The sequence below is a fragment of the Emys orbicularis genome, chromosome 11 (assembly GCF_028017835.1).
Source record: "Emys orbicularis isolate rEmyOrb1 chromosome 11, rEmyOrb1.hap1, whole genome shotgun sequence".
In the NCBI taxonomy this organism is placed as follows: Eukaryota; Metazoa; Chordata; order Testudines; family Emydidae; genus Emys; species Emys orbicularis.
In genome coordinates this window covers 38,233,311-38,260,123 of record NC_088693.1, presented here as the reverse complement: position 1 = coordinate 38,260,123, position 26,813 = coordinate 38,233,311, and the positions used below count along the sequence as shown (strand labels likewise).

Below are 26,813 nucleotides of genomic sequence, written 5' to 3'. Positions count from 1 at the left end.
GGGGGGAAACTGAAAGCTTTAGCTGTTGTCGGCACTAAGGTCTGCCTGTAAAAAGGCAGATCAATGTGCTTTGCCCAGCCTGAAGTCTCTGTAATTTAATCCTTCCAACTAAATATAGGTACAGCCTCTTACAAGTTGGAATTTAGGGTGGATGGTGGTGTGGAAAGAAGAGTTGCTCTGGCAGCTGTCATAGATTGAAAGAAGCAACTGTTGCTTTTAGTCACTAAGGGCAATTATTATGCATATTTAATCACTGAAACTTGCAGAGTAAGATATTACTCAATGTGAGTAAGGATGGCAGAATCTGGTCTTTAAGGAAATAGCTATGAATCAGGTCTCAAATATAAACACATTACAGAATACTCTGAAATAGAAGTATTATCTGTAAAGGGTAAAGTTAGCAGCTATGATGTTATGTCTATTCACAGTGGATTCACAGAAAATGCTTTTTAAAGAGATTGCTTCACAAAAGTCGCCCAGTATGAATGTCTGGTACTTCATTCTGAGTAAAATTCATTGTGATTCATTATAGACAGATATTTTGTGCTAGGGTGTTTTTTCATAATTCAGTTCTGGAGAAATAATGTAATGAAAAATATGTATTTTATTTTGGATTTCTACTTAAAACAATACATGGTAATTTGTTTGCAAGCTAAAATATGAAAAGAATCTCCAAGCAAAATTCCACTTAATTATTTTAAAATATCATTTACAAATGAAGCTCCAATTTTTTTATTCTTAAAATGTAATTCTCACTCCAGATCATTTTCCTAGACATATTATCACTTCCCTTCCCCCTCTCCAATATTTGTTTTTAAGTTTTCATTTTAGGGAGACATTAAAAGTGGTATTAGTAAAGGGTATCCTCTATCCTTTTAAAATGAAGGTAATAGGTACATTCGAGACAGAATAGAAAATTAAAAAAAAAAAAATGCCAGAAATGAAAATTCTTTAACCAATGAGAATTCTCACAACACTAAAAATTGAGAAAAAGAAGCTTTGTATTAACAGTACAAACTGTTAATAGTTTAACAAAGTAAGAAGAGCAGATTTGCAAAATATACGTGAGTTAGGTACTCACAAATTATTTTTGTTAAAAGTTTCAGAATTTAGGCAGGGAAGGCTTAGATTTCTATTACATTTGGAAATGTAGAAGTTTAACAACCCAGAATTTCCTTAACGTGCTTTAGTGATGAAGGGCTTGATCTTGCTCCCACAGAAGTCAATGGCAAAACACCCATTAATGGGACTTAAATGGGAACAGGATTGGGCACCAACTTTTATAAATACATTTGATATAAACAGGATTTCATTTAATTATAGTTTTATATATATCTAAGTTTTACACAAATATTTAACAGGCTTTTTTCTTCCTTTCCATACCACAGTGAAGTCACTGGTGCAGTCAGCTGCTAAAACAACAGCTGAAAGGAGAGCTCATTTCACTTTTTCCATTTATAGGAAATAGTGTGTAAGATCTCATCTCACTAAAAAACATAACAGCTGCATCTCCCCTTTAAACAATAAATGACTCAATTCTCTCTGCATGTAACACAACATTTTAAAGGTCTGATGGGTCAGAAGCAAAAGATATGTAGTGTGTGATTCTTTCCTGATTATCTCCTTTAAAAAACAAACAAGTCAGTGCTTTCTGAAAAAAAAAAATTTGTACTGGAGTCTTTGGATGAAAATTAGTACCTGGAATGATGATTGATATACAGTACATGAAATTCTATATGTAATACGAAAACTAGCAGTTACACTTGGAATAGTACAGAACTTTGTCAAAATGATATCAATACCACAATACTGCCACAATTATTCTTTCTTTTAAAAAAAAAAAAGTTTCCCACATTAATATATTTTTGTTTATTCCCCTAAATAACATTTTAAGACTGTCTCACAAAAGATGCAATGGAAATGTTATTTAGATACAATTATAGATCAGTACCTTTTTTATATAAGCAAATAAATAATTTAAAACTTTAGCACAAGAAATATATAAAAAAATACACAAAATACAATTGTTACAAATGTACAATTTGTTTAACAAGTTTTCTTTCCCAAAATAAGTTAACTATGCATTGTATGATATTTATATGTTCCTTCTCTTTGGTATAGTAGCTCTGTCTTACTCAAATATTTTCAGTTTTCCTAAAGATCTGGTGGTAACATAATGACTACATGCCTTGCATTGATTAGGAAAATAATGTTAAATCTAAATCAACCCATTACTTCCCAGAGTCCCTGAAGCGTGAATCCATCCTTCAGTTTCTCTATTGCCAGTCCCAGTTCTTCTGAAAATACAGGTTCCCGATCTTGTTGCTTTTTTGGAGGCGAAGGGCATAGGGAGGAGGAACAAATAAAAGACAAGTTTCATTAGAATCTGTGAATAGTGAATTATTAAATAATATGCATTTTACAATGTTAAAGTGTTCTTACCTTATTACCATCTGCAAAGTAAGCCTACAAAAAGAAAAAAAAAGTATCATAAACCCACCTAAATGATTTAAAATTGTTTTCCTATATGCAATTTAAAAAATACTTTCCCATTTCCCATTAATATTTTTTTTATACCTACACAGAGATACTTTAGGCTTCTCAGTTCTATTAACTTTCCATTTTAAAATGAATTTCAGTGTTAAACAATCTCTTATTTAAAACTGCATTTGGCATGTTTTCTGAGATTTACATGTGTGCTTGGTAGAATCTTTTACTTCCATTTTATAAAGACTAAAAATTCACTCTGGGTTGAAATTTACTATGCAAAACTTCAACCAGAAAGCAGTGACTTAATATGAAACAGTCAATCTAAACAACTGCTAAAATGTCTGTTATAACAAATGTCTGTTATTCATAATAAAATGGAGGCAGAACTGATGGCATGCTCATAGTTCCTTCTGCACATGCAGCAACATTTACTATTCAATTTCTAAAAATGGGCCCTTCATATCATCTTGGGGCATGTTCACAAAAATTAAAAATAACATTATCAAAGGGGTAGCCGTGTTAGTCTGGATCTGTAAAAGCAGCAAAGAGTCCTGTGGCACCTTATAGACTAACAGACATATAGGAGCATGAGCTTTTGTGGGTGAATACCCACTTCTTCGGATGCTCCTATACGTCTGTTAGTCTATAAGGTGCCACAGGACTCTTTGCTGCTATTATCAAAATGATTAGTCAACAACACTAATGGGCTAATCTAACACTTAAGCAAAGTCATTCCTGTCTCAGGCAAAGACCTGTATAAAGAGGTGGGCTTTATACCATCCCCTGAAAATCAGACTGAGTCTTGGACAAGCAGGGAAAGCAAATTCCAGCGTTAATGGCTCTTCTCTGAGAGGTCCATGCCAGCAGCTCCTAGACCTTTAAATCTAGGGACTTAGCAAAAAGTGTCTCAGCTGACCTCAGCTGTCTTGATGGGTCAAGGCATTTTCCCAAATAGGCCTAAAATCATATGGGACTGTACAGAATACTAACGCCTTCAATTACAATAGAAGACTGGAATTCAGATGAAATATGTTCCCTGTGGCAAGTAGATCACTGCATTCTGTACCAGCTATAGCTTCCAAATATTATCCTAGGATACTTAAATACAGAGCACATTAGATTAATTCAAAGTAATTCAAAGGCATGGATAATCCAGACAAAATCCAAATATAAGAGAAAAGGATTGTAACTGTGATGACAATCTCATAGAAATAAAAGTACTCCCAACACTGAATCCAAAAAAAAAAAAAAAAACCACACAGAAGGAAAGAGGAAAAAAGGAAAGGAAATTACAGACTGAAAGAAGAGAAAGGAAAGATAGAGAGAGAAAAAAGATGAAGGTTAGCAGGACAGATAAGGGATAGGAAAGAAGAAAAGTAAGGGCAGACTAGTAGGGTTGGTTTTAGGATTGTTGAGTCTATCAGATTTCAAAGGTGAGCTATGACAATGTGTATTTTGGGTTAGGCTACCATATAAAAATACTTGTGCACTCTTCTGTTTATACTAAAAAATAGTTTCTGGATGTAGGGAAAGGACTACATTTAAAATAATTTCAGAAGAGACTCCACCTCATCAATATATGCTCTTGTGTTTGTATCAATGGAAGTTATGGGTACTCATCACTTCTTCATATTAGGTTTAGGGACAACATTTAATGTTACCTTTTCCTAAAATCTTGTGGGGGCAAATACTGAGGCAACCTTCTAGATACAACACTATCATATCAATCTGCCCAGAAAGAAAGAAGACTTAATTTTAATATCTGTATGACCTGATTAAACTACAAGCTTTTAGACCCTGCTGGACCTTAAAGCATGCTGCTAGTTGCTTGTGACTGCTACTTTAAATACCAACTACCTTGACTGTCAATAACCATTTGAAATATAGCTCTTTCTAAAGAGAATGTTGAAAAAGTTAGAGTTTACAGTTAGAGACTACATAGTTTTGGACTTTATGCCCAAAAGACATTTAAATATGTTATTTAACATCAGAAGACCCAACATAGCTTTTAGTAGGAACCCAAGTCTATAAATGATTTATATTTAAATAATCAAACAATTTGTTTTTCTGGAGAAGCTTACCACAAAAGCATCTGTCTGTTCATCAGATTCTATTTCCACATCATCCTGAACCTGTTCCACTGTCAGATCTTCAAGAGGTTGAGGCTGTAAATTGAGACAATGAAGTAAACAAATACATTTATATATAATGTTTTTAATATAATTTTATTTCTTCTGTTAGTGCAATGCTGCATGTAGCTTCTGTAATAAAAGGAATAGAATACCTTTTCTTCCATTTCATAATCCACTCCAAATATAGGGCTAGCTGAGTAAACTCTATGCAGTGAATTTATTTCTTTCACTGCCTCCTGTAGTTTCTCCACAGGGTCTATTTTAAAACCAAGTACATATCCTCCACTCTACAAGAAAATAAAAATATGTACTCAAATGAATTATTTTTTTACTATATAAAAGATATATACTTACAGAAAAAGTATTTCCTCTTGACCGGCATTTCTTAATACTAACAATGAGGACTTTTATATAAGCATTTTATAAATTTCAAACTGCTGTACAAACCCCGGGTGAAATTCTGGCCCATGGACTTCCAGTGGGCTAGGATTTCACGCCCTGTGAAGTATAAAAGTTATGCACTACTATTCTGTTTTACAGATGGGAAACAGAGAAAACTGAAAATCAGCGGCAAGGCTAGGATCTGTATTCAGGAGTTTCGAGCTGCTCAATAAATGCTTAATCCATTAGATCATAAGTGCTATTATGAAGGTAGCTTTTCAGTTATAATGAATGCATTTGATGTAGCCAAAAATAGTTTTTTCAACTGTAGAAACGTTTTTGATCATGGTCACCAGTAGAAGAAATTACCAATCTTTTACACAGAGTAGCAAAGAAGACATAATGTTTTTTTTAATAGTATTATTTTTTAGCTGCACAGTGCTAAAAGTAATCCATTATTACTCTCCCTAAACTAGAGTTCCCGTGTAACAAGACATTACCTAAATAAATAACAAATTAACTGGCCATGCTGGCCAGTTCGTGTTTCAGTCAGAGACCTTATTAATCAGCTGGTGGTTCATTCATCAAAATCTTTGTTCAATAAATTCATAACACAACAGCCATATTTTCACCACAATTTTGGCCTCTTATGTAGCCAAGTTTTCTTGAGTTTAAACTCTAAAGAGCATATAGGAGTTCAGTCTATTCATTGTCTACAAATAGCCCAGTGACTATCAGAATTGCATAGCTATAGAGGTAAAAATGAAAATAACTAGAGAATGCTATTAAATCATCTTACCTGCTGAGAACTTTCTATGACAAGTGCCAAGCCAAACTTTGAGTCTCTAATCTTTATTGAACGCTGGTTGTAAAGTAAAAAGAGGTAAAATGTGGTTTTAAAAATGGTGTTCTTTAATTCCTTGATACAAACAATTTGTTAATACTATTAACTGCAATTATCAGTTCTGAATACGTGGCATCTTCAGCCATTTGGAATTCCAAATCTGAACCACTGACATCCGGTGGAGGAGTATTCCATCAGAAATGATGGCAAGGTCTTGGCAGTGTTCCTTTCTGAAACCTTTGATCAAAAGATGAATTCCAGAGGTCACATACATTGGTGTACACTACTGGCATTGGAGCAGCAGCATGGTAAGCACCATGGAAATCAGAAATGCAGATCAGATCCAAGGATCCGGCTCCTGATCCTGACAGGCTTGATTTTTTTTTCAAGGAATTTGGACAGAAAAATCTGCTCTACAACAGATATTAATAGGGCCAAATCTTCCCTCAGATAAGGACCTGCAACTCCCATTAAGTTCAATATGAGCTAGGTGTGTGAATCGAAGGTTGGAATTTGACCCATATCATACAGTATTTAGGTTTTAAAAGGATTGTTGAGGTTAAGATACTTACAATTTGCAGATATGGTATGCTGACATTAAAGCTGTCATTCATATTTGCATGCCAAACTATTCTCACATTAGTAATGAAAAAGGTCCCCAGATTTCCCTGTAAAAAATAGATATATCAGAATTCTTTTGAAATGTAGGGCCTGTTCTCATTTGCAGACCCTACTCAGATCCTCCACTGAAATGCTAAAATAATGGAACTCTGCATTCAGTTCAATTAGGATTTGATGCTGCCTAACTGAAGTCAATGGGAGTGTTACCACTGATTTTAATGGGAGCAGGAGAAGATCTTAAAAAAGACTATCACTACTTAAGTGGTGAAAACCCTTGGGGGATTGCTATTACTGCAGCAAGCCAGGATCACACTACAGCACAGTGAACCTTAGAGGAGAATGTGAAACTTTCAAGTGTTGTTCACTGTAGAGTTCCAGAACTGGCATACTGTACAAGTACAATGGCATGTGCGTTAAATTTAGGCGACTGTGGACATGTGTGCCAAAATCAAAACTGGAGCATAGAGAAAAGAACTCTTATTCATCAAGACTGATGTAATGCCCACTTTGGACTAAAATTACACAGACAAATAACAGCTTCCATTTTTTCCATGCCCTAAACAAGTACAAATAAGTAGTTCCCTGGAGAATAACACCGACATATTGTACATATCACTTGCAACTCCTAGTCTCACCCCATCCCCAAGAAATAATCTTCTATTCCAATGTTTTTAGTTGTTAGCAACTAAAAAATAAAGGAAAACATGCAGTCAAAAACTGCAAGTAGATTATACAAATATGCAGCAGTGTTTTAGAAATAGCAGGGTATACTTTCAGAATGATACACAGAATTAGGCTCTCAAATACTTCTTGTTAATAGGAGCTGTGTATCTAATTCCTTGTATACAGAGCTGAAAAACTCTCTCACAAATGTCATGACAGGTTGCTACGAGGAGTACTCTGTTATACTGAATAGCATACACAGGATAGACTGCTTCTCATGTAACCCACTCATGAACTGAACCAAAAGAGAATTCCTGTGAGGTTATAGAACTATAATAGTACAGTTGCTAGGAAGATGAAAAACAAAGCAAAGTTTTAGTAAAACTGCTTATACTCTTCTTTTAATTATACCTGGTCACTAGATAAATTCCAGACTCCATTGATTTTGTCATATACTTGTTCTTGTGGTAATAATCTCAGTTGCTTGTTTTGAATCAATGCACTTCTTAGCTTCAGATCACGGTACATTTTAGAAGTTTCATAAGCTCTACAAATAAAAATACATGCCAAAGCTGAAGATTTCAATGTCTTTCATAGTTCATGTTAACACAGGTTTATAAAATATTTCAAACTTCCCACTTCAATTATCTACATTCTACAAATAAGTTCAGCAATTTTAATAAGCCTTCACTAAGTAGAATAGCTATGTTAATTTTTTTTTAAACTAAACAAAACATTTTAAAAATTACTTTTTAGCTTGAAATCAATTTTGGTCTTTTGCAGTGTTCTGATGCATGCTGTCACTTTTCTGCACCTTACAGTTCTGCTCTTTCAGCTGTTAAAATGAAACCAAAGCCTTGCTGTTCACACATTATATACAGTATGGTCATTGGGAAACATTTAATTTTCAACTCCGATCAGGCACAAATATGCTGTATGTATAAGATATACACAAATCATTATTCCACAATTTTTAATTATGTATATAGTGTAGGTCAGTGTTCATGTCATTAGACTATGTACATGTTCACATCTATATAATGTATTCTTTAGGGGTGAAATCCTGGCCCCAATGGGCTTTTCAATCCAGTCATGATTCCTCAATTTACACTAAATGATTCACTACTCCTATGCAAATATTTCAATTAAAAGTGTACTTTACTTATTAATATTAGTTTTTAACCTTCAAAGAAGTTGAATATTGAAATTAGCTCTAGTTTATTTAGAAATCAGAAAGTTTTTTTCTCACTGATATACAGGCTACTTTAAACCATAGGAATTGCTTAAAATCATTATTTACAGAACTTAAGCTTTTGTATTCAAACTAGGGCTGTCAAGCGATTAAAAATTAATTGCGATTAATTGTGCAATTAAAAAAATTAATCACTATTAATCGTGCGATTAATCACACTGTTAAACAATAATAGGATACCATTTATTTAAATATTTTTGGATGTTTTCTACATTTTCAAATATATTACAGTTACAACACAGAATACAAAGTGCTCACTTTATATTTATTTTTGATTACAAATATTTATGCTGTAAAAAACAAAAGAAATGGTATTTTTCAATTCACCTCATACAAGTACTGTAATGCAATCCCTTCATCATGAAAGTTGAACTTACAAATGTAGAATTATGTACAAAAAAAAATTGCATTAAAAAAATATAACAATGTAAAACTTTAGAGCCTACAAGTCCACTCAGTCCTACTTCTAGTGTAGCCAGTCACTGTCTACGCTTACCAGGGGATCGATGCGTGGCAATCAATGCATCGGCAGTCGATTTAGCAGGTCTAGTGAAGATCTGCTAAATCAACCACAGATCGCTCTCCCATCGACTCATGTACTCCATCTGAACGAGAAGCGTAAGGGGAGTCGATGGGAGACATAGAGTAGTGTGGACCCCACACGTACCTGAAGTTGCGTAACTTACATCAATCCCCCCCTGTAGTGTAGACAAGGCCTCAGACAAACAAGTTTGTTTACATTTGCAGGAGATAATGCTGTCCACTTCTTGTTTACGTCACCCGAAAGTGAGAACAGGCGTTTGCATAGCACTGTTGTAGCTGGCGTCGCAAGATAATTATGTGCCAGATGTGCTAAAGATTCATATGTCCCTTCATCTTCAACCACCATTCCAGAGGACATGCGTCCATGCTGATAATGGGTTCTACTCAATAACGATCCAAAGCAGTGCAGACTGACGCATGTTAACTTTCATCATCTGAGTCAGATGCCACTAGCAGAAAGTTGATTTTCTTTTTTGGTGTTTTGGGTTCTATAATTTCCATATCAGAGTGTTGCTCTTTTAAGTCTTCTGAAAGATACTCCACACCTCGTCCCTCTCAGATTTTGGAAGGCACTTCAGATTCTTAAACCTTGGGTCGAGTGCTGTAGCTATCTTTAGAAATCTCACATTGCATTTTGTCAAATCTCAGTGAGTGTTCTTAAAACAAAAAGCATTTGCTGGGTCATCATCTGAGATTGCTATAATATGAAATACATGGCAGAATGCAGGTAAAACAGAGCAGGAAACATACTATTCTCCCCCAAGGAGTCAGTCAAAATTTAATTAACGCATTTTTTTAAACAAGCATCATCAGCATGGAAGCATGTCCTCTGGAATGGTGCCCAAAGCATGAAGGGACATACAAATGTTTACCATAGTTGGCATGTAAATACCTTGCAATGTCAGCTACAAAAGTGCCATGCGAATGCCTGTTCTCACTTTCAGGTGACATTGTAAATAAGAAGCCGGCAGCATTATCTCCCTTAAATGTAAATAAACTTGTTTGTCTTAGCGATTGGCTGAATAAGAAGTAGGACTGAGTGGACTTGTAGGCTCTAAATTTTTACATTGTTTTGTTTTTGAGTGCAGTTATGTAACAAAAAACCCATACATTAATAAGTTGCACCTTCACAATAAAGAGATTGCACTACAGTACTTGTATGAGGTGAATTGAAAAAATACTATTTTTTATCACTTTTACAGTGCAAAAATAATATGAAGTGAGCACTGTACACTTTGTATTCTGTGTTGTAATTTAAATCAATATATTTGAAAATGTAGAAAAACGTCCAAAATATTTAATAAATTTCAATTGGTATTCTATTGTTTAACAGTGCAATTAAAACTGTGATTAATCGTGATTAATTTTTTTGAGTTAATCGCACGAGTTAACTGCGATTAATCGACAGCCCTAATTCAAGCAAATTCCAGGTCATTTATGAAGGCAAGATGAATGTTTTTTGATGCAAATCAATTGACAAATTTTATTTAAATCAAAACAAAGTTAAGACAAAACTACTTAGTGAATCTTTAACAGAATGCAAGGATGACCCAGTATAAGAATCCAAGAATTTTAGTTTCACCTAATAATTGATAACTGTTCCAATGGAATTTTTTTTCCTCAGGTTTGCACTGGAGTTATTGTAACTTGTTCTGTGCTAGGGCCAGAACCTGCAGTCTTCACTCAAGCCACATTCCAATTTGAGTGAAAGTTTTGGCTGAGCCAGAGGGTGGGATATCGTCCCTGGCCAATAACACATATGAATGAAATGCGTTTTACGGTATTTATTAATTTAATTGGACTCAGACTTTCTGCCCCCCTATCCCTCCACCTCACATTTTAAGATTCCTTGCTCGTATTTCAAATACTTCTGTGGACTTTACGTATGTGAGAGTATGTGATGGGTCCATCAGTGACAGCAATCCCCAATTCTGCATATATACTTGAGTTACTATAATTTTAACATTATTTTAAGTATGGTACCTGTGTACAGCAATAACTGAAGTGAAAAGTCTGGGACTCCCAGGAACCACATTAGTAAATATGAACTCAAATCGTGTATTGTTACATTTAGTTAATATATAAAGAGCTTCTGTCTGGCCTCGTAGTTTCTATAAGAAAAATTGTTAATATTTAACATTTTGACATTACAGAATCTTGATTGTAAACAACACAGAGAATCGACAATCCAAGCATACCATTTTTTTTTGGTCATATTCTAATTATAATCCCTTAAGGTGAAATTCTGGCCCCAGAGCAGTCTATGGAAGTTTTACACTGACTTCCTGGCCCCCTGGTTATTGAAATCCTGGCCCCACCAAAGTCACTATTTCCCCCCAAGATTCTTGTAATAATAAACCCTCTCCTTATAAAATTAAAAGTTTATTTCTAAATATTTAAAATAAAAAATTCACTACTATTTTATTTATCTGATTAAAGATGAACTTTCAGATTATTTATATAGTGCAATGAGTGTTTATGGTACTTTTAAACCTTTTTAATTTAAGAAGTATTTTGAAACTTACTGAGTTAGCGGATCTCGTAGTTATATTTATAATGCAGTTGTAACCAACAGCTAAAAATTGTGGGGGGAAAAAAGCACAGTTTTGATCAGAAGAAAATTCTGTTATATAGAACAATACAGTTAGAGCATTCTTTGGGACACTGATTGTGAAAAGCCCACATTATGATAGGCTGGCTGGGCCTTTTACATTATGTCATACCTGTTCCCAGCTAGAATCTCACCCTTAAAAACAAAAATCCCTACCACCATTATATTAATATTGTTGTGAAGATCCCAGGAACTAAGAGTGCAAAAAAATAGAAGCAGTTTGGGTGAGGGAATGGATAGTGTGTCTGAAAAGAGGAGAATGAGAAGAGAATGAGGGGACAGAGGGGAAAAAAAGGTAAAATTTTAAAAATGCTTTATTGCCCTGACCACAACAGTTTGTGTTATTAAAAACTGAGACCCCAGTCCTTCAGTTCTTCATCTGAGCAGACCTACTGACATAGTTAGGGGCCCAATCTGAAGCCAATCAGTGTTTTGTCACTGATTGCAATAGGAGCAGGCCCAAGCCCTACCTAAAGTATATTGGTCTATTCATCTGAGTAAGGGCAGCAGAACTGGAACCTAAATTGGGACATGCTCAATATTATTCCCAATTTAGGCTCCAGTTCTGCAAATAAATCTGAATAGGATTTTCTTCCTTGCAAGGATCCCTATGCAGGATTGGGACCTTAATTTTTATAATAGAAAATGAGTTGAAAGTAGCTGCTGAATGAACATGGGGACTTCTAGGAAATATGATAAAGGATAAGGGTCCAAAGAGTCCAAGAAATCTTAAAAAATGGTTATTAAAAGTAAGCATAGTCAAAAGAGTAGGGTCAAGGCATTCACAGCCTTCTCTGTTTTTAATCTTTCCACTAGAAAATATTTATAGAAATTTATATAAATATAATTTAGATAGAATAAGGCTGCAACAATGAAATAAGTAAAGGACAACTAGGGAGCTAGTTGTGAGGAGATTTTGCAGTCTCGAAAACTAGGGTATAGTGGCAGGCAAAAGGATGAGGATGCTTATATCTTTACACGATACACAAGGCAGTCTTTCCTGGTATTTTTGCACATATTAATACTACTCTCAAGGTCATCATTCAGCACCTACACTGATGTCCACTGTGAAATCTAGAATTAGCAAACTCACTCACTCATTAATACTTCCTGTTATTTGTCAATAAATTACCTTACATGTAATAGATAATGCATTACTTTGACAGATAATCAATTTTTAAAATATCTAAAAAGTTGACAGATAGAATTGCCTCTGCCTATAGCAGGGGTGAATCTGTCCTTGAGACCAGAAGCAAACTTTATATAACTTGGCAAAAAATATCACCACAAATACGTAATACAATGTAAGGGGGATTGAGTTTGTGAGCATCGGGACTTCTACTTTCTTGGCTACTGGAAATTGAGTATCTGGAGCAAAATGCCTGCTGAACAAATGTACCACGACACACACTACCGTTCTGCGAGCTACTTAAGAACATGCTTAACTTTAAGCACCTGGGCAGTTTCATTGACTACTCGTGTAATTGAAGTTTGACATGTGTTTAAGTAGCCTGATGAATCAGGGCCCATAACAGTAAATGATATGTTTCTGAGGAGTGAAAAAACGAGGATCAAGACTAAATCAAAATAAAGAAGTGGCAACAGCATATACTGATATGACAAGTGGGCAATTCAAAGTACAGTAAAATGAAACAGTTCTTCCTAGGCAAACCTACAAATTCCACAGACTTTAGGAAAACTATAACACACTCTGTTGTGATCTTCAGAATTCTAGTTTGAGAAATTGTTATTAAACATTGACAGTTTATCTAGGAATTATTATATCAGTTCCTATATTACTGAAAGGAATAATGAATACTGCTGGATTATACCCAGGTTAGGTAGCAATGGGAGACTCAAGACTTTGCAGTAGCACACAATATTAGACTGTAACTTTATTGCTATACTCATTACTGTTGTGAAAATTCAGCATACTACCATATAAGAAAACACAAAACTTTATTCATCTTAACTAAAGGGGATACTTACAGAGATTGACTCTAGGTAATGCCAATGAGTGCCAAATAATCCGTAAATTTGTCACTAGAAGTCTACCTGGAAACAAAGAGTGCAACATTTTTCATTAAATTTGACAACTGTCCAGATTAAATGTGGGATTTCAAAGTTGCTCCACAAAACTTAAAATTTAAACATAAGAACTGCTTCCTTTCCTCTTCCTGAAAACCCCTACAAACCAAATGCCAATACTGATCTTTCTTTTGTTGTAAAAACCTTTATTTTAGATAGAGTTCATTACCACCATAGAACGACACTGAGTCATGTTCAGCACCTATGTCAAGATCCTATTAGAGGAATGGGTTTCCCCCAGGTGACTGCGCAGATACCAGTGCAATAGTGGTCGTGAACCTTAAATGGGTCTCACAAACAAAAAGGGAGCTTCAGGCTAACAACTCTTAGATAGAGTTGTCATCTAGAGAAAGGACTAAAGGCCTGTTCTAAGAAAGATCTCTCATGGTGGCAATCAGGAAGGAGGGAAACAGTTTCCCATATAGAGCTGGGTGACTTTTTTTGACTAAGTAGTTTATTCATTAAAAAAAATGCAGTTTCAGGTTAGTCAAACTATTTGCGAATGTGCGCTTATTTCAAATAGTTTCAGTCAAACCAAAAAACAAAATAACTTTGATAATGTTAAAACAAATGATTTTGACATATCTGAGGCAATGTGTTTGATTTTGGGGGCTAGATTTACAGGACGGCCAGGGGCGATGGTGGTGACAGTAGCGCAGCTGCCTTCCTTATAACCTTTACTCCAGGCATTAGGCCCCTCACCTGGGATGCGAAAGAAACCCAAATATAGTTCCCCCCTCTCTCTGATGTGGAGAAAGGATCTGAACTTGGATCTCTCATATTGCACAAGACTTTCCCAACCACTCTGTTCGGGGTATTCTGGAGCAGGTCTCTCTCAATCTCTCTTTAGAACAGGGACTTGAACTTGGGTCTTCCCCACCTCAGGTAAGCCCTAACCACTAAGCCAGACTTATTCTCATTCTCTCTCTAGCCCAGTGACTATTCAAGTATTTTATACGAACCAGAATAGCTTCAACAGGAATGACTGAGAGACCTGTTTCACAATATCCCACAGCCCAGTGGACAGGGGATTCTCCTGAAATCTGGGAGACCTACGTTCAAATTCCTTCTCCACATCAGGCAGATGGAAGAATTGACTATAGGTCTTCTACATCCAAGGAGAGTGCCCTAAAGGTTATAAGGGGGGTACCACCACCACCTTCTCCTCCAGTCATTTTGTGAATCTAGCCCTTCAATTTCCTTTGCTTTTATTTTAAAAAGTTAAAAATGCCCAGAAATGAAACCGAACATTTCAGATTTTAAAAAAGTGTTTGCTCCAAATCAAAGTTTTTGTTGATGTCTGATTTCTTGAATGTTTTTTGTAATCTACAGTTTTAGAGAAAAATCGAAACCCCCTCACCTCCCCCCCCCGCCCGGGAAATGCCAGAGAACCAAAAAGTCAGTTATTTGCCCAGTTCTACTCCCATACACCAGCGATACCCACAAGAAGTAAGCCCTAAAAACAAACAAAAAACAGTTATGGATTTCACTCTCATTGTGGTGGTGGGTGGGAGGATAAGAAGTTCCTTTACATGAGCTACTTTACCAAGTAGCCCTATACCCATGGACCTTATGCAAATCCCCTCTATTCCTTCTGCTTGCACATCAGCCCAACCATCTTCAGGAGTGGTTGGCTGAGAATGAAGGCAGCTTATGTGGCTGTGAAGGAGCAGAGAGATGGCTGCCAGGCACAACAGGGAATAAAGAAAACCTGTGGTTTCAGCTAGCCCCACCCTGTTATACCTGCAGCCAATGCCAGGCCTGGAAGGGGGAGAAAAAAAGGGAGCTTGGCTCAGTCAGGTACTGATTGGTGAAGAGGCAGGAACTCTCTGTGTGTCTGCCTGAAGGCACAGATGCAGCACTGCCTGGCAACGCAGCCACTGGAAGCAAGTAACTCTTCCCCTGCCAAGGGGAATCTACCACCAAACTCCAACTGTGGGGAAACTGAGCTAGCAGGGCCATGCCCCAAACTAAAGGACTTACATAGGGAGCAACTCAGAAAACAGGTCCTGAGCACCCCCCTCATGGCTGGGAGCAAGATCCATCTCCCCTATCTAGGGGTGTGAGTGGCCCAGGACTCTGAGCCAGGACCTGAGGGAAAGGAGGGCAGGTCCCGCCCTCCAGCCCCTAACCAATGATCTAACCGCTAGGCTGCCTGGCCCTCAAAGACCCTATCACAGTGGTGCATATCCCTTACTACTGTATAAGAAAGGCCCAACATTTTGCTCTAAGTAGAGACAAAGGAATTATTCTTCTCTGTGGGTTCTTCTCTTAAAGGGCTTTTCAATAATGAAAAGCTCTCACATTGTATTTAAGCTCCTGCATCAGGATGGCTAATGAATTAATTTAAACAAATTAAAGAGTTCCAGTTCCTGCAACAACTTGATAAATGAAGGTTTTGTTACCATTTCTAACAGTCCTCTGAGAAATAGGCTATATCATTTTAAAATGTAGTTGCCTGATAATAGCACAATTTTGAAACCTAGTCCAATGACACTCTATGATGAATTTACCGCTTTTTCTGTCCACAGAAGCACCTTAACCTATGATGGGAGAAACCACTGAGATAATTAGAGAGTACAATAAATCTTGAAAAAAGAAATCCTTTTGTGTTATAAAATTTAAACAAGTTCCCACTAGAACTAGAAATTATACAGTTGTAGTACAGGCCTATACAACCTTCTGCAGGATTATAGCTTAAGATCACCAAGTTGTTTTTAGGGAGGAAACTGAACCCAAATGAATTGCCTCCTAACCAGGCTTTCAATTCCAAACAAACCCACAGGTTCCATCATCTATTTTGCTTTCCATCAAATCCATGCCATTGGCACCTACTGCATTACCTGATGGATATCCTTGAGAGGACAGATATATGTTCTCTGTCTGGTAGCACAAGTATGCTAGTATAGTCTGCATTATAGTCTATATGTTTGTTTTCCTAAGATGATCTTCAGAGAGAAGTCTAATGACCAATATCAGATATACATACAGTAGCTCTCTCTTGCAAGATTCACAGACAACTGTAGAACATTACTTGATAGTTCTGCATTTTCCTTTCAGAAATAACATAACTTCAGGTATAATCATTTTCTAATGGTGTAATTGTTTCCGTCTTTCTGACAATTATGCATTCAGGATCCACTCCTGTTCCCACTGAAGTGAGTGGGAGTGTTCCCATTAACTTCAATGGCAGCTGCTTTAAACCCTCAATGATTAAACAAATTAGAAGTTAAGAAGATGAGAATTTCATTAGGTACACACTTACCTCTGTCTCCATTGTTTCCTTTGGTATCTTCAATAGAATCTAAACAGTCTATAAGAACCTCTCCTGGTCTCATTTTCATTTGCCTAAAACAAGGTAATTTTATTTGTTTTTGATATTATCATTTCATTTATTCATTTCCATTTAAACAGATCACAAAATACTATGGTCTAGACACAACAAAATAAGGTATAATTAAGATATTATTGGGTTTACTCTCTTGGGCCCTGCAAAGTGGTGATCATTTCTACTCCCACATATTCCCTTTCTTAACAACTTCTCCCCAACAAATGCAATATTCCATGGGCTGCTGTAAGAGCTCTATGTGTTTGTCATATCTGAAAGTCAGGTCCTACTAGGTATAATTTCAATGGAGAGGAAATACAATCTCATTAGTCCATGACAGTGATGCCTGTTGGTATACAGTTCAAAGTTCATGTTGCTTTTTAGATACCAAATTAAATTTCAATTCCCTGCATTATTTGCTGTCTACTCTCACTTATGGGTTTTCTTTTGGCATTACTACTTTAAGTATTTTGTCACCTAGATATTTGATTGGGTGTTGAAATTCATGATGATACACCATCGGGATAGGTGGAAGGCCAAAACAGAAGGGGGACACCAAATGAACATAACTGCATAGAAACTCAACACATGGAAACAATAAACCAGCACTACTGAGTCAAATATATAGTGCTAATGTGTTTTAATTCAACTGTAGTCCACTGAGAAGAGCAAGCAGTGAAATTTTTGCCTGGTTTTCTTTTCTTTTTTCTTTGCAATTTACCATGTGTTATTTTTAGTCACTTGTGAATCAAGAGAAAATATTTTAATAATACTTAACACTTATTTATATTTTCAAAGTGCTGTACAAATGTTACTTTCACATTCATTTTCATGTTGTGCAGCTAATTTTATAATTGTTTAGGAGGACATGGGGCACAAGCCACCAATATTTGGAACAAAAGAATGTGAACCAAAGATTTGCTAATATGGTAGAAATATCACAATTTGTATAAATGTTTGCAATAAGAGTAATGAATTCTAGGACTACTGTGTTTTTAAAAATATGTCTAACATTATGCAGCGTAGTAGCTGTGTCGGTTCTTGTCTGTCTAGTATTACACAATTGTTTCTGGCATTGAACAGAGTGGCAGATAGCAAATGAATAGATGAGTAGGTAAACAGTTGTACAAACTCACTGTCCAAATGGGTCAATTTTGATCAAGAAAGAGTTTTACTGTTTTTTATAAATATTTCTAGACTACAGATTTTAGATTTTTTACTCTAATCTAAAAACCACAATGCATGCAGTTCTAAGTCCAGACAGGATTACTGCAATACACGCTACACAGGATTGTCTAAATGGTAAATCTGTTGCCATAAGCTAAAGCCATTATAGTGACTTTATTGTTATCTGGCTGAACTGAAGGGTTTTTTCCTACTTGTTGTTTTAGTGCAGTGGCTCTCAACCAGGGGTAGGCAACCTATGGCATGCGTGCCAACGGCGGCACACGAGCTGATTTTCAGTGGCACTCACACTGCCCGGGTCCTGGCCACCGGTCCTGGGGGCTCTGCATTTTAATTTAATTTTAAATGAAGCTTCTTAAACATTTTAAAAACCTTATTTACTTTACATACAACAATAGTTTAGTTATATATTGTAGACTTATAGAAAGAGACCTTCTAAAAATGTTAAAATGTATTACTGGCACGTGAAACCTTAAATTAGAGTGAAGAAATGTTGCCGACCCCTGCTCTCAACCTTTCCAGAATATTGTACCCCTTTCAAGAGTCTGATTTGTCTTGTGTACCCCCAAGTTTCACCTCAACTTAAACTTATAAAATCAGACATAAAAATAGTGTCACAGCACACTATTGTTGAAAAATTGCTTACTTTCTCATTTTTACCATATAATTATAAAATCAATTGACTTATAAATATTGTACTTGCATTTCAATGTATAGAACAGTATAAACGAACCGTTGTCTATGAAATTTTAGTTTGTACTGACTTCACTAGTGCATTTTATGTAGCCTGTTCTAAAACTAGGCAAATATCTAGATGAGTTGGTGTACCCATGGAAGACCTCCGAGTACCTCCAGGGGTACACGTGCCCCTGGTTGAGAACCACTGCTTTAGTGTATTAGCTTAATATGTACATTTCTTTTGAGTCTACACTCAGGAATACACGTGCCCAAATACACGGACCAAATTCTTCTTCAGCAACACTGCATCAGTAAAGTTCAAATTCCAGAGCAATTTTAATTTTGTTCTCTCACCATGAAGCATCCTTCAATCTTATCCAGCAAGCTATGGGTCTTAGTAGAAAATACTTATTGATGTGAACTTTGATTTTTTTTCTCTACCATGATTATTTTAGAGGATGTGTGTTTCATTATGCTCTTTCAAGGACCCGCTCCATTCCCTAGGCTTTGGCTCCTATGATGTCCCGACACACCGTATAAGTTAAAGATTTTTTAAAAAACTAAATAGAAGACAACTTTCCTATAAAAAAGAACAAGAGGCACACTAACTATTCAAGAGATAACTGTATGTTTCTGAAATTGCTTCAGACATCTGACCTTGCACACTAGGGTACCATAAGTCCAGGTTTTCCTAGACATAGCCTCTTTTTTTGAGCCTTCTTTCTCTGTGCAGAGAGATTTTAAAAATAAAATGAAATGTCCAGGGGTTTTTCAGAGCAGACAAGCTGCAGCTCAAAAAGGGTCCCGATTGGTCCCGTTCCCGATTAGTCCCTCCCCTACATCTGCGATGGCTGTTGCTGCATCCTGGGCTTGTGCCAGCCACCCTCCCACAGTGATGGGGGGCAACACTGACTCCCACCTACAGTGAGTAAACCCCCCCCCCCCAGCTCTCCCTCTTTGGCAGTGTCCTCTTTTTGGGAACCGGAAATATGGTAACCCTTAAACACAATGAAGGCCAAAGTGTTCTATAAACAGGGGTCAGATTTGTGGGAGAGGAGAAGTACTCTTCCAAGCTTCACCCATCTGAGTCACCAAAATGAGAAGTTAATCACTCTAGATTGTGCAGAAGTTCAAAACATAAAAGTGTGCTCTGTGAGCTTTGGTGTGGCTTCAGTATGCCTGTGGGCTCTGCTAGGTTTCTTGGGATCGTGAGTGTGTATACGTGGGGTGGGGGAAGCAGTATCTTCCAAAATGCCACTTACATGTAGCACCAAACTGAGATTCACTCTTTAAATAGTACAGATCTGTGAAGATCCTGCTTTCTTAAACAGATAGCAATGCTGACACTTAAAATCATTATCAGTAGGCATCTAAGTAAACACCTTGATTAAGTGAACGTGGCACATATCTTTGTATGCGGACATCTTTGCATTGGTTACACTTAGTTCACGTTTTTGAGATTCTTTGCTTACTTTTTATTTTAAATGAAAGTGGAGATTCTGGAAAATAGATTAGTAGTTTCCCAGAGGATTTGGTACACGGAATGAGCAACCTACTGCCTGTTTCTGAGCCCTGACTACACTCCAGTCCCTAAACTTAAATAGCAGGATTAGTATCTGTGCTAGGACTCCCGCGAGCCTTCAGGCTTTCACAGGCTGACTCTGCATCCCCTTGCACCGCTCCCTCCCAGCATGCACTGCTCCCTTGTAAAAAAGGATGCCGACCGCACATCCGAGCCGGAGGGCCCGGCTGCTCCCAGCATGCACTACTTCGTCGCGAAGTGACCAGTCACCAGCGCGGCCCCTCTCTGGACGAAGGCAGCCCCCTGCTCTAGGCTGTGCCGGGAGTTGTCTCGGGCCCTAGCGGGCTGGCAGGGCCGCGCCAGGCTCCCCAAAGCGGCCCCGCCACCCTGAGAACCAGGCCCCGCAACGGGGCTGAAGGAGGCTTCGCAGAGGGGAGGCCCGGGGGCGCCACTCACTGCGGCGAGATGTCGAAGCGAACATCCCTGTCCTCCCACAGCGCGTCCAGCACAGACGTCATCACTCCCCACGGTCCTCGCCAGGGCCCGCCAAAGGCTCCGCGGAGTTCTCTCCCGCGTCCGGCACCGGTCTTGGCAACTGCCCGACGTAGCGCAGCGAGGACCAAACTTCCCAGGCGCGACCGCCGTTGGGAGGAGCTGCCGCCGCCGGCTCCGCCCGCAGAGCGTGGGGTGGGGCTGCTCCCTCCACGCCCATTGCTTCTCCCGAAACAGCTCCCCGAGCCGCGCGGCTACTGCCGCCTCACGGGCCGGGGGGCTCGCGCTGGAGTTGTGTCCGCTGGCTCAGTGCAGCCCTAGCCACTGCCTTCCCTCTCCGCGGCCGCTGCGCGCAGGGCCCGCCTGCTGCGGGGCTGATCGCTCCCTGCGCGGAGCTGTTCTGGGCTCAGCGGCAGGGGGCAGACCCAGGGTCGGGGGGTCTTACCCTCTCCTCTCCCCCCCCCCCCCTCCATCCATCCATTCATCCATCCATCCCCTAAGCCTGGCACCAGCTTGCCAGGAAATTGACTGTAAACCCGGGTCTGTAACCTGTGCTGACTGGGCATCCGCGGGACAACAACGACCACCACCACCACCAAGTACTGGACTCTGCTGTGCGGGTTTGCTGGCGGCTCTGCCAATGGAAACCGCTTCACGCCTTTAAATGTAGCCGCCTTTCTATTAAGTTACGAACGTCGAGTCTCTCGGCTGCAGAGGGCTCCTGCTGCTGTAATCAGCTTTGGGTACGGGGCTGGGGTGGGTTTCAGCCCCTTCAGCTGTTGCCTTGTATTCTCCTCTCTTCCTTCACCTCACCTACAGCTCTACTCGCTTTCTTCTGGGTAGGTCCTCTTGAACCAGACTATGTTTTCAATCTGAGTTAGCAAGTGTCTAACTTCTTCCCCTTGCTTTTGTGTAAACTCAGGTTTTGAAGATGCCAAGAGATCTTCATAAAAATGTTTAGCAATACTAAATTTTAAAAGCTTTTTCAGGATTCATAAATATCTGGAGAGTCTGAAATTCAGTAAGAACATTTGAAGACATCTAGTCTATCTGCTTCTACACATCTGAATACGTTTTAAAAAGTGTTATTTAGAAATACAGAAAAGCTGTTGGACTGGTTCCCGTTCTTTTGCTTAATTTCCACCAGCAACAGTAAAAGTTCCAAAATAATAAATAGCTTCCAAGGCTACACAAACATTTATATAATATGTCATATCTGCAATCAGGTTACTTTGAGAAAAGATCATAAATTATGGATCAGATAAATAATCAGGTTGTCTGTTACTGATTACTTTTGCATTGTGCATGTAAATTGAATAGTGAATCTTCAGTCATACTTGATACCATGCTATTATTCACATTTTGAACACAGGTGACATGTCTACTGTAAAAAGTATCAAAGTAATGCATGGTACATTTCTTGTAGAAAAAATATACCTGTTAAATACATTAATTGTTTACTTAAAATAATTTGATTACATACCACTACTTACATTAAGCTATTTTAGTGAAGGATGGCATGATGAGCACCAGTGGCAAGATCATATGCTGTTTGGGGTAGGGACCATCTTTTTGGCTAGCACAATGGAGTCCTGATCCCTGACTGGGAGCTGTGGGTTCTACTGCTCTGTAAATAATATTACAAATCTTTAGATAATGGAGTTACACCAAGGATGAAATTAACTTCACTCTAGTTACACCATGGATTAATTTAGTCCCATGTAGCATGTGGAAACCATCAAAAAAATGTAGTGAACTGAAATTTCCCACATGCCTTCCTTTATCAAATTGTTCTTTGAGTTATAAAAGAAAACCCATACATGTCATAACCAAAAACAGTTCTCTAGCTCAAATATAACTTTTTTACAAGAAAGGAAGCAGTATTTTTTGCAAGGCAAGAGGCTCTGTGTTTGTGGCTTAGCCCTCCGGCCAAGTCACGTGTATCCTCCCCTTTCCTGGAGTATCAAAATCCCTTCTTACTAACAGGCTCAGGCAGTCTTCCCATTCACTTCCTAACTGGTGCCACTTCCCCAGTGGATGGTAGGGGGAACCAGGGCCAGCCTTCTACTCTGGGTTCCAGCTCAGGGATCCTCTAATCAGCAGGCAAGTGTGTTCCATTCTGGACCTGTCTCATTTTTCCCTGGAGCATTTTCTAACCTTCTGGCTCCCCCCCTGGTTTTGCCCCAAAACTTCCTCCTCCCAGGGAATACCTGTAGGCTACTTTGGCTCTGTAGCCTCCAGCTACACTTCCCTTCTCCCAGGGAGTGACTGCAGACTCCTTGCTGCCAACATCCTGTCTATTAATCCAGTCCAGTTCTTTCCTCCTCAGCTGGGCTCCCTCATTATTAAGTAAGGGGATTACTTAAACCACCTCATCCCCCTCAGCTATGACCTGTCTGGTTAATTGGCCCCCTTCTTAGCCTACATTAACCCTTTCAGGGTAAGTGTGGGGGATGAAGTGGGTATATTAAATGCCAAAAATATGGCCCTTTTTGGAGAACTGCATGCCTCTCTCTCCTGTGCTTCCAGTGACCCCTCTGCTGGGCCTAGGCAGTGAGTAGGAGGAAGCTGCCAGACTTGAATGTAGAGGGGAAAAGAGCTGAACCGTAGTAGATTGGGACAAGGCGCCTGGGGGGAATGGAACTGGAGGCTGGCAGCAGGAGAGGGAAACTGGGAGTTGAGATGGGACTGGCTGGACAAAGAGACTGGTATTGGGAGCTGAGGTTGTAGAAGGGCTGAGCGCTTGCAACTGAAGTCAATGTGAGCTGTGCTGTGAACATATAAAGTGTCATATAATGCTAAATACTCTAAAAAAAATTGTCTTAGGGCTTGTCTATACTTACCGCGCTGGTTCGGCGGCAGGCAGTCGAACTTCTGGGTTCGATTTATCGCATCTTGTCTCGACGCGATAAATCGAACCCAGAAGTGCTCGCCGTCGACTCCGGTAATCCTGCTCGGCACGAGGAGTACGCGGAGTCGACGGGGGAGCCTGCCTGCCGCGTCTGGACTGCGGTAAGTTCGAACTAAGGTACGTCGACTTCAGCTACGTTATTCACGTAGCTGAAGTTGCGTACCTTAGTTCGAATTGGGGGGTTAGTGTAGACCAGGCCTTAGATGTCACAAAGTGGACTAAGATACTATAGTGATAAGCGCCCTAGGAAAGCCCATGAGGAAATTAATAATTTTGTCTTCTGAGCAGGATTTGAATAGTGTGCAATAAATAAAGTCTGGGGCCACACATTGAACAATGAGAAAAAAACAAAAATAGCTGACCATAAACTGAGCACTGTTCTTTCTGTGCACTAAATGAGGCAGGGGTCCTGTGGAAAAATAGCCTATGATCATGTAATTCAAGACTGTATCATAATGCATATGCACAAGGGGGCTGAATTAAGGTTGCACATGCAGCCATAATTCTGGCATTTCCTAACTTTGAGTGGTGGGTTTTTACAAACTTAATAAGTTTGGTTTTTTAAACATTTTGCACGTGTGTGTGTGTGTGTGTGTGTGTGTGTGTGTGTGTATAATAAATAAAGCAAGACTGATTGACAATCACATCAGTTACTGCAAGTAGGAGGAAGTAAGCATAAATATAAACTGGGATAGTAAATGTAATATTTAATTTTACAGTACACGTCTCCTCTATTCCAGTGAATGTAGTGGTTTTGAAAAATTCCAGATTGACAGTACTGCAGCCTGAAGTAGTCTCTTTATAGATCAGTTATAACACAGATAGCAGCACTTCTAGTTTCTTCATCTGTATTCTGCAGAGATCACCTCTGTAGGTAAAATAATAGATCATTTCTTGGTTTCTCTGTTAAGACTGCCAATAAAGGTACAAATAATGGTGTTAGGTTTTGTAATATGGTCAGCTATGTATTTGGAACTGGACTAAAACCAGCAACTCATGTCATGTAGGCCATTGAAGAATTGTCAGACAGTATCGATATACTAGCTGGTCTGGAATCAGAGCTGTGCTCTAAAGATATAACTTACATTGGCTTGCAGGGTTAGTAAAGAGTAAAGCTACAATTCTGTCACAAAGGTCAGATTCCATTACTTTCTGAGACCTCCGTGACTACTTCCGCAGTGACAGGGCTGTAGCAGCTGTCAGCCCTGGGACCACCAGAGCAGCAGGCAGTGGTCAGCCCTGAAGCTGCTGGAGCAGTGGCCCCCGGGCTGCCAGAGCAGCTGCCGCCAGAGCACTGGCTCCAGGGCTGAAGCAGTGGCCAGGGTTGGGTCATTCCCCCTGGGGCTAGAGCATCAGCGGTCAGCCCCTGATGCAGTAGCAGGGCTGAAGTGCTCTGACTGTTTCCCTCCCCTGCCCCCCCAATGTATTTTTAGTAAAAATCACAGACATGTTGTGGGCTTCACTGATTACATGTAGGAAATGCAGTATATTCCATAAGGGTGAATTGTTACCTCATATATGCTGTAAATTGTGTTGATATTCTGGACTTACTGTTGCAGATATTTATATAAAACCCCAGATATGCAGTGATTGGCAGCGTGTATATGAGTGGAGAGCATAACCTAGAAGGTTCAATCCTGTTAAAATCAGTGGCATTACTTCCAGTGACTACAGCAGGAACATGTACAACTGTAAGTGTTAACCTGAACTTGTGTGATTGTTAAATATCATATCAAGACAGCTCTTTAGTTTTGCAAAGCTGCTATTATCAATTCTCTCTACTGGCAGTAAAAACAAAATAATTTTATTACAAACAAGCTTTGTAGTATAGAATTTGATTCATAAAAAATACATCATATACTGTTATGCATGCACATAAACGCAGCAATGCACATGGGCAGTGACTTAAACAGGAATGCAGAATGGCTTGTTATTGTCAGGCCTATGCTGCAGTTGTTCTTCTGAACGCAAGTTAAATGAGTTTTAAAAAAACGTTGAGGTTAGAATATTAAAATGCATTTAAAAATCAAACACTGCTTTCAGAAAAACAATACTTTAAAAATAAAAACTACTTTAGGACTGAATTGATCTATTTTTAGCAATGCCAGTTACTGTTATAATCAGTCACATATGTTTGTAGGCATTATTAAATAGATTCATCTTGTATCTTACTAGCCAATGGAAACTAAAGAAAGTCTTTACATCAGAAGTACTATGTTTTTGAATAGTTACAAGTATAATATTATGCATGTATACAGTGACTTTCATAGTGATCTTAAAGTACTTTGTAAACATAAATTACTTATGCCTCAGACTCTCCCCATAAGGGAGCAATACTACAGTCTTACATTTTACAAATGGGTGGAATGAAACACCGAGGACATATGTGACTTTCCCAAGATCATGGAACTGTTAATTGGTAGAGCTAGGAAAATAACCCAAGAATCCTCTATGCCACTTCCTCTTAAAATATTGGTCCTTCTCGTTGAAGCACTAATATTGGTAGATAGCAGGTTGACAGACATAGTGATAACCCCTGAGTAGTATTTGCTTTCAAATTGTAAGTTGATGTACAGTGATCTATTTAAGTATTATATCAAAATACTTTACAAGTGTAAAAACAGCACTTGTGTAAAGCTTTCAGTTTTTACTAAAAAAAAGAAGTCGTCTTTGTTGCAGAATTCAAATCAAACTTTAGTCTTCTGTAACAGAGGGGAAGAAAGTACATAATTATACTGTTTAGAGACTTATACAAAAAATAAAATGTTACTTAAACCAAACCATATGTACAATTTAAATTTGCCTACTTTTATTATTTAACAGTAGCATTTAGGGACCCCAATCAAGGATCAGCATCCCATTGTGCTACGTGCTGTACAGATATGTAGTGAAAAGGTAATCCTTGCCCAGAAAGCTTACATTCTATGTACTACTGAATATGATCCTATAGAAAAAATAGTATGTTGTCATGTAATTAAAGCCTGTATCATATTGCTTATGCATAAGTGGGCAACATTAAGGTTGCACAGGCAGGCTTAATTTAGGCATTTTCTACCTTTTGAATGTTTGACT

General features: G+C 38.4%; 2 protein-coding genes across 2 annotated transcripts in view; both read right to left on the bottom strand.

The window, feature by feature from the left end:
- Positions 1-623: 623 nt before the first annotated feature.
- Positions 624-20,938, bottom strand: BBS5 (Bardet-Biedl syndrome 5). Its single transcript, XM_065413221.1, has 12 exons — positions 20,795-20,938; positions 16,891-16,973; positions 13,527-13,592; positions 11,452-11,501; positions 10,910-11,037; positions 7,543-7,678; positions 6,420-6,515; positions 5,803-5,865; positions 4,775-4,909; positions 4,572-4,655; positions 2,443-2,466; positions 624-2,325 (listed from the first exon to the last, which is right to left on the bottom strand). Exons 1-12 carry the CDS (start codon positions 20,854-20,856, stop codon positions 2,224-2,226), a joined length of 1,029 nt encoding a protein of 342 aa, XP_065269293.1. The 5' UTR covers positions 20,857-20,938; the 3' UTR covers positions 624-2,223.
- A 713-nt stretch (positions 20,939-21,651) lies between these two features.
- LOC135885787 (collagen alpha-1(XXVIII) chain-like) overlaps positions 21,652-26,813 on the bottom strand; it is a 73,201-nt gene continuing 68,039 nt past the window's right edge. The window contains exon 36 of the mRNA XM_065413692.1: positions 21,652-21,773. Within this exon, the coding sequence (XP_065269764.1) occupies positions 21,652-21,773 (122 nt within the window). The remainder of the gene's footprint in view (positions 21,774-26,813) is intronic.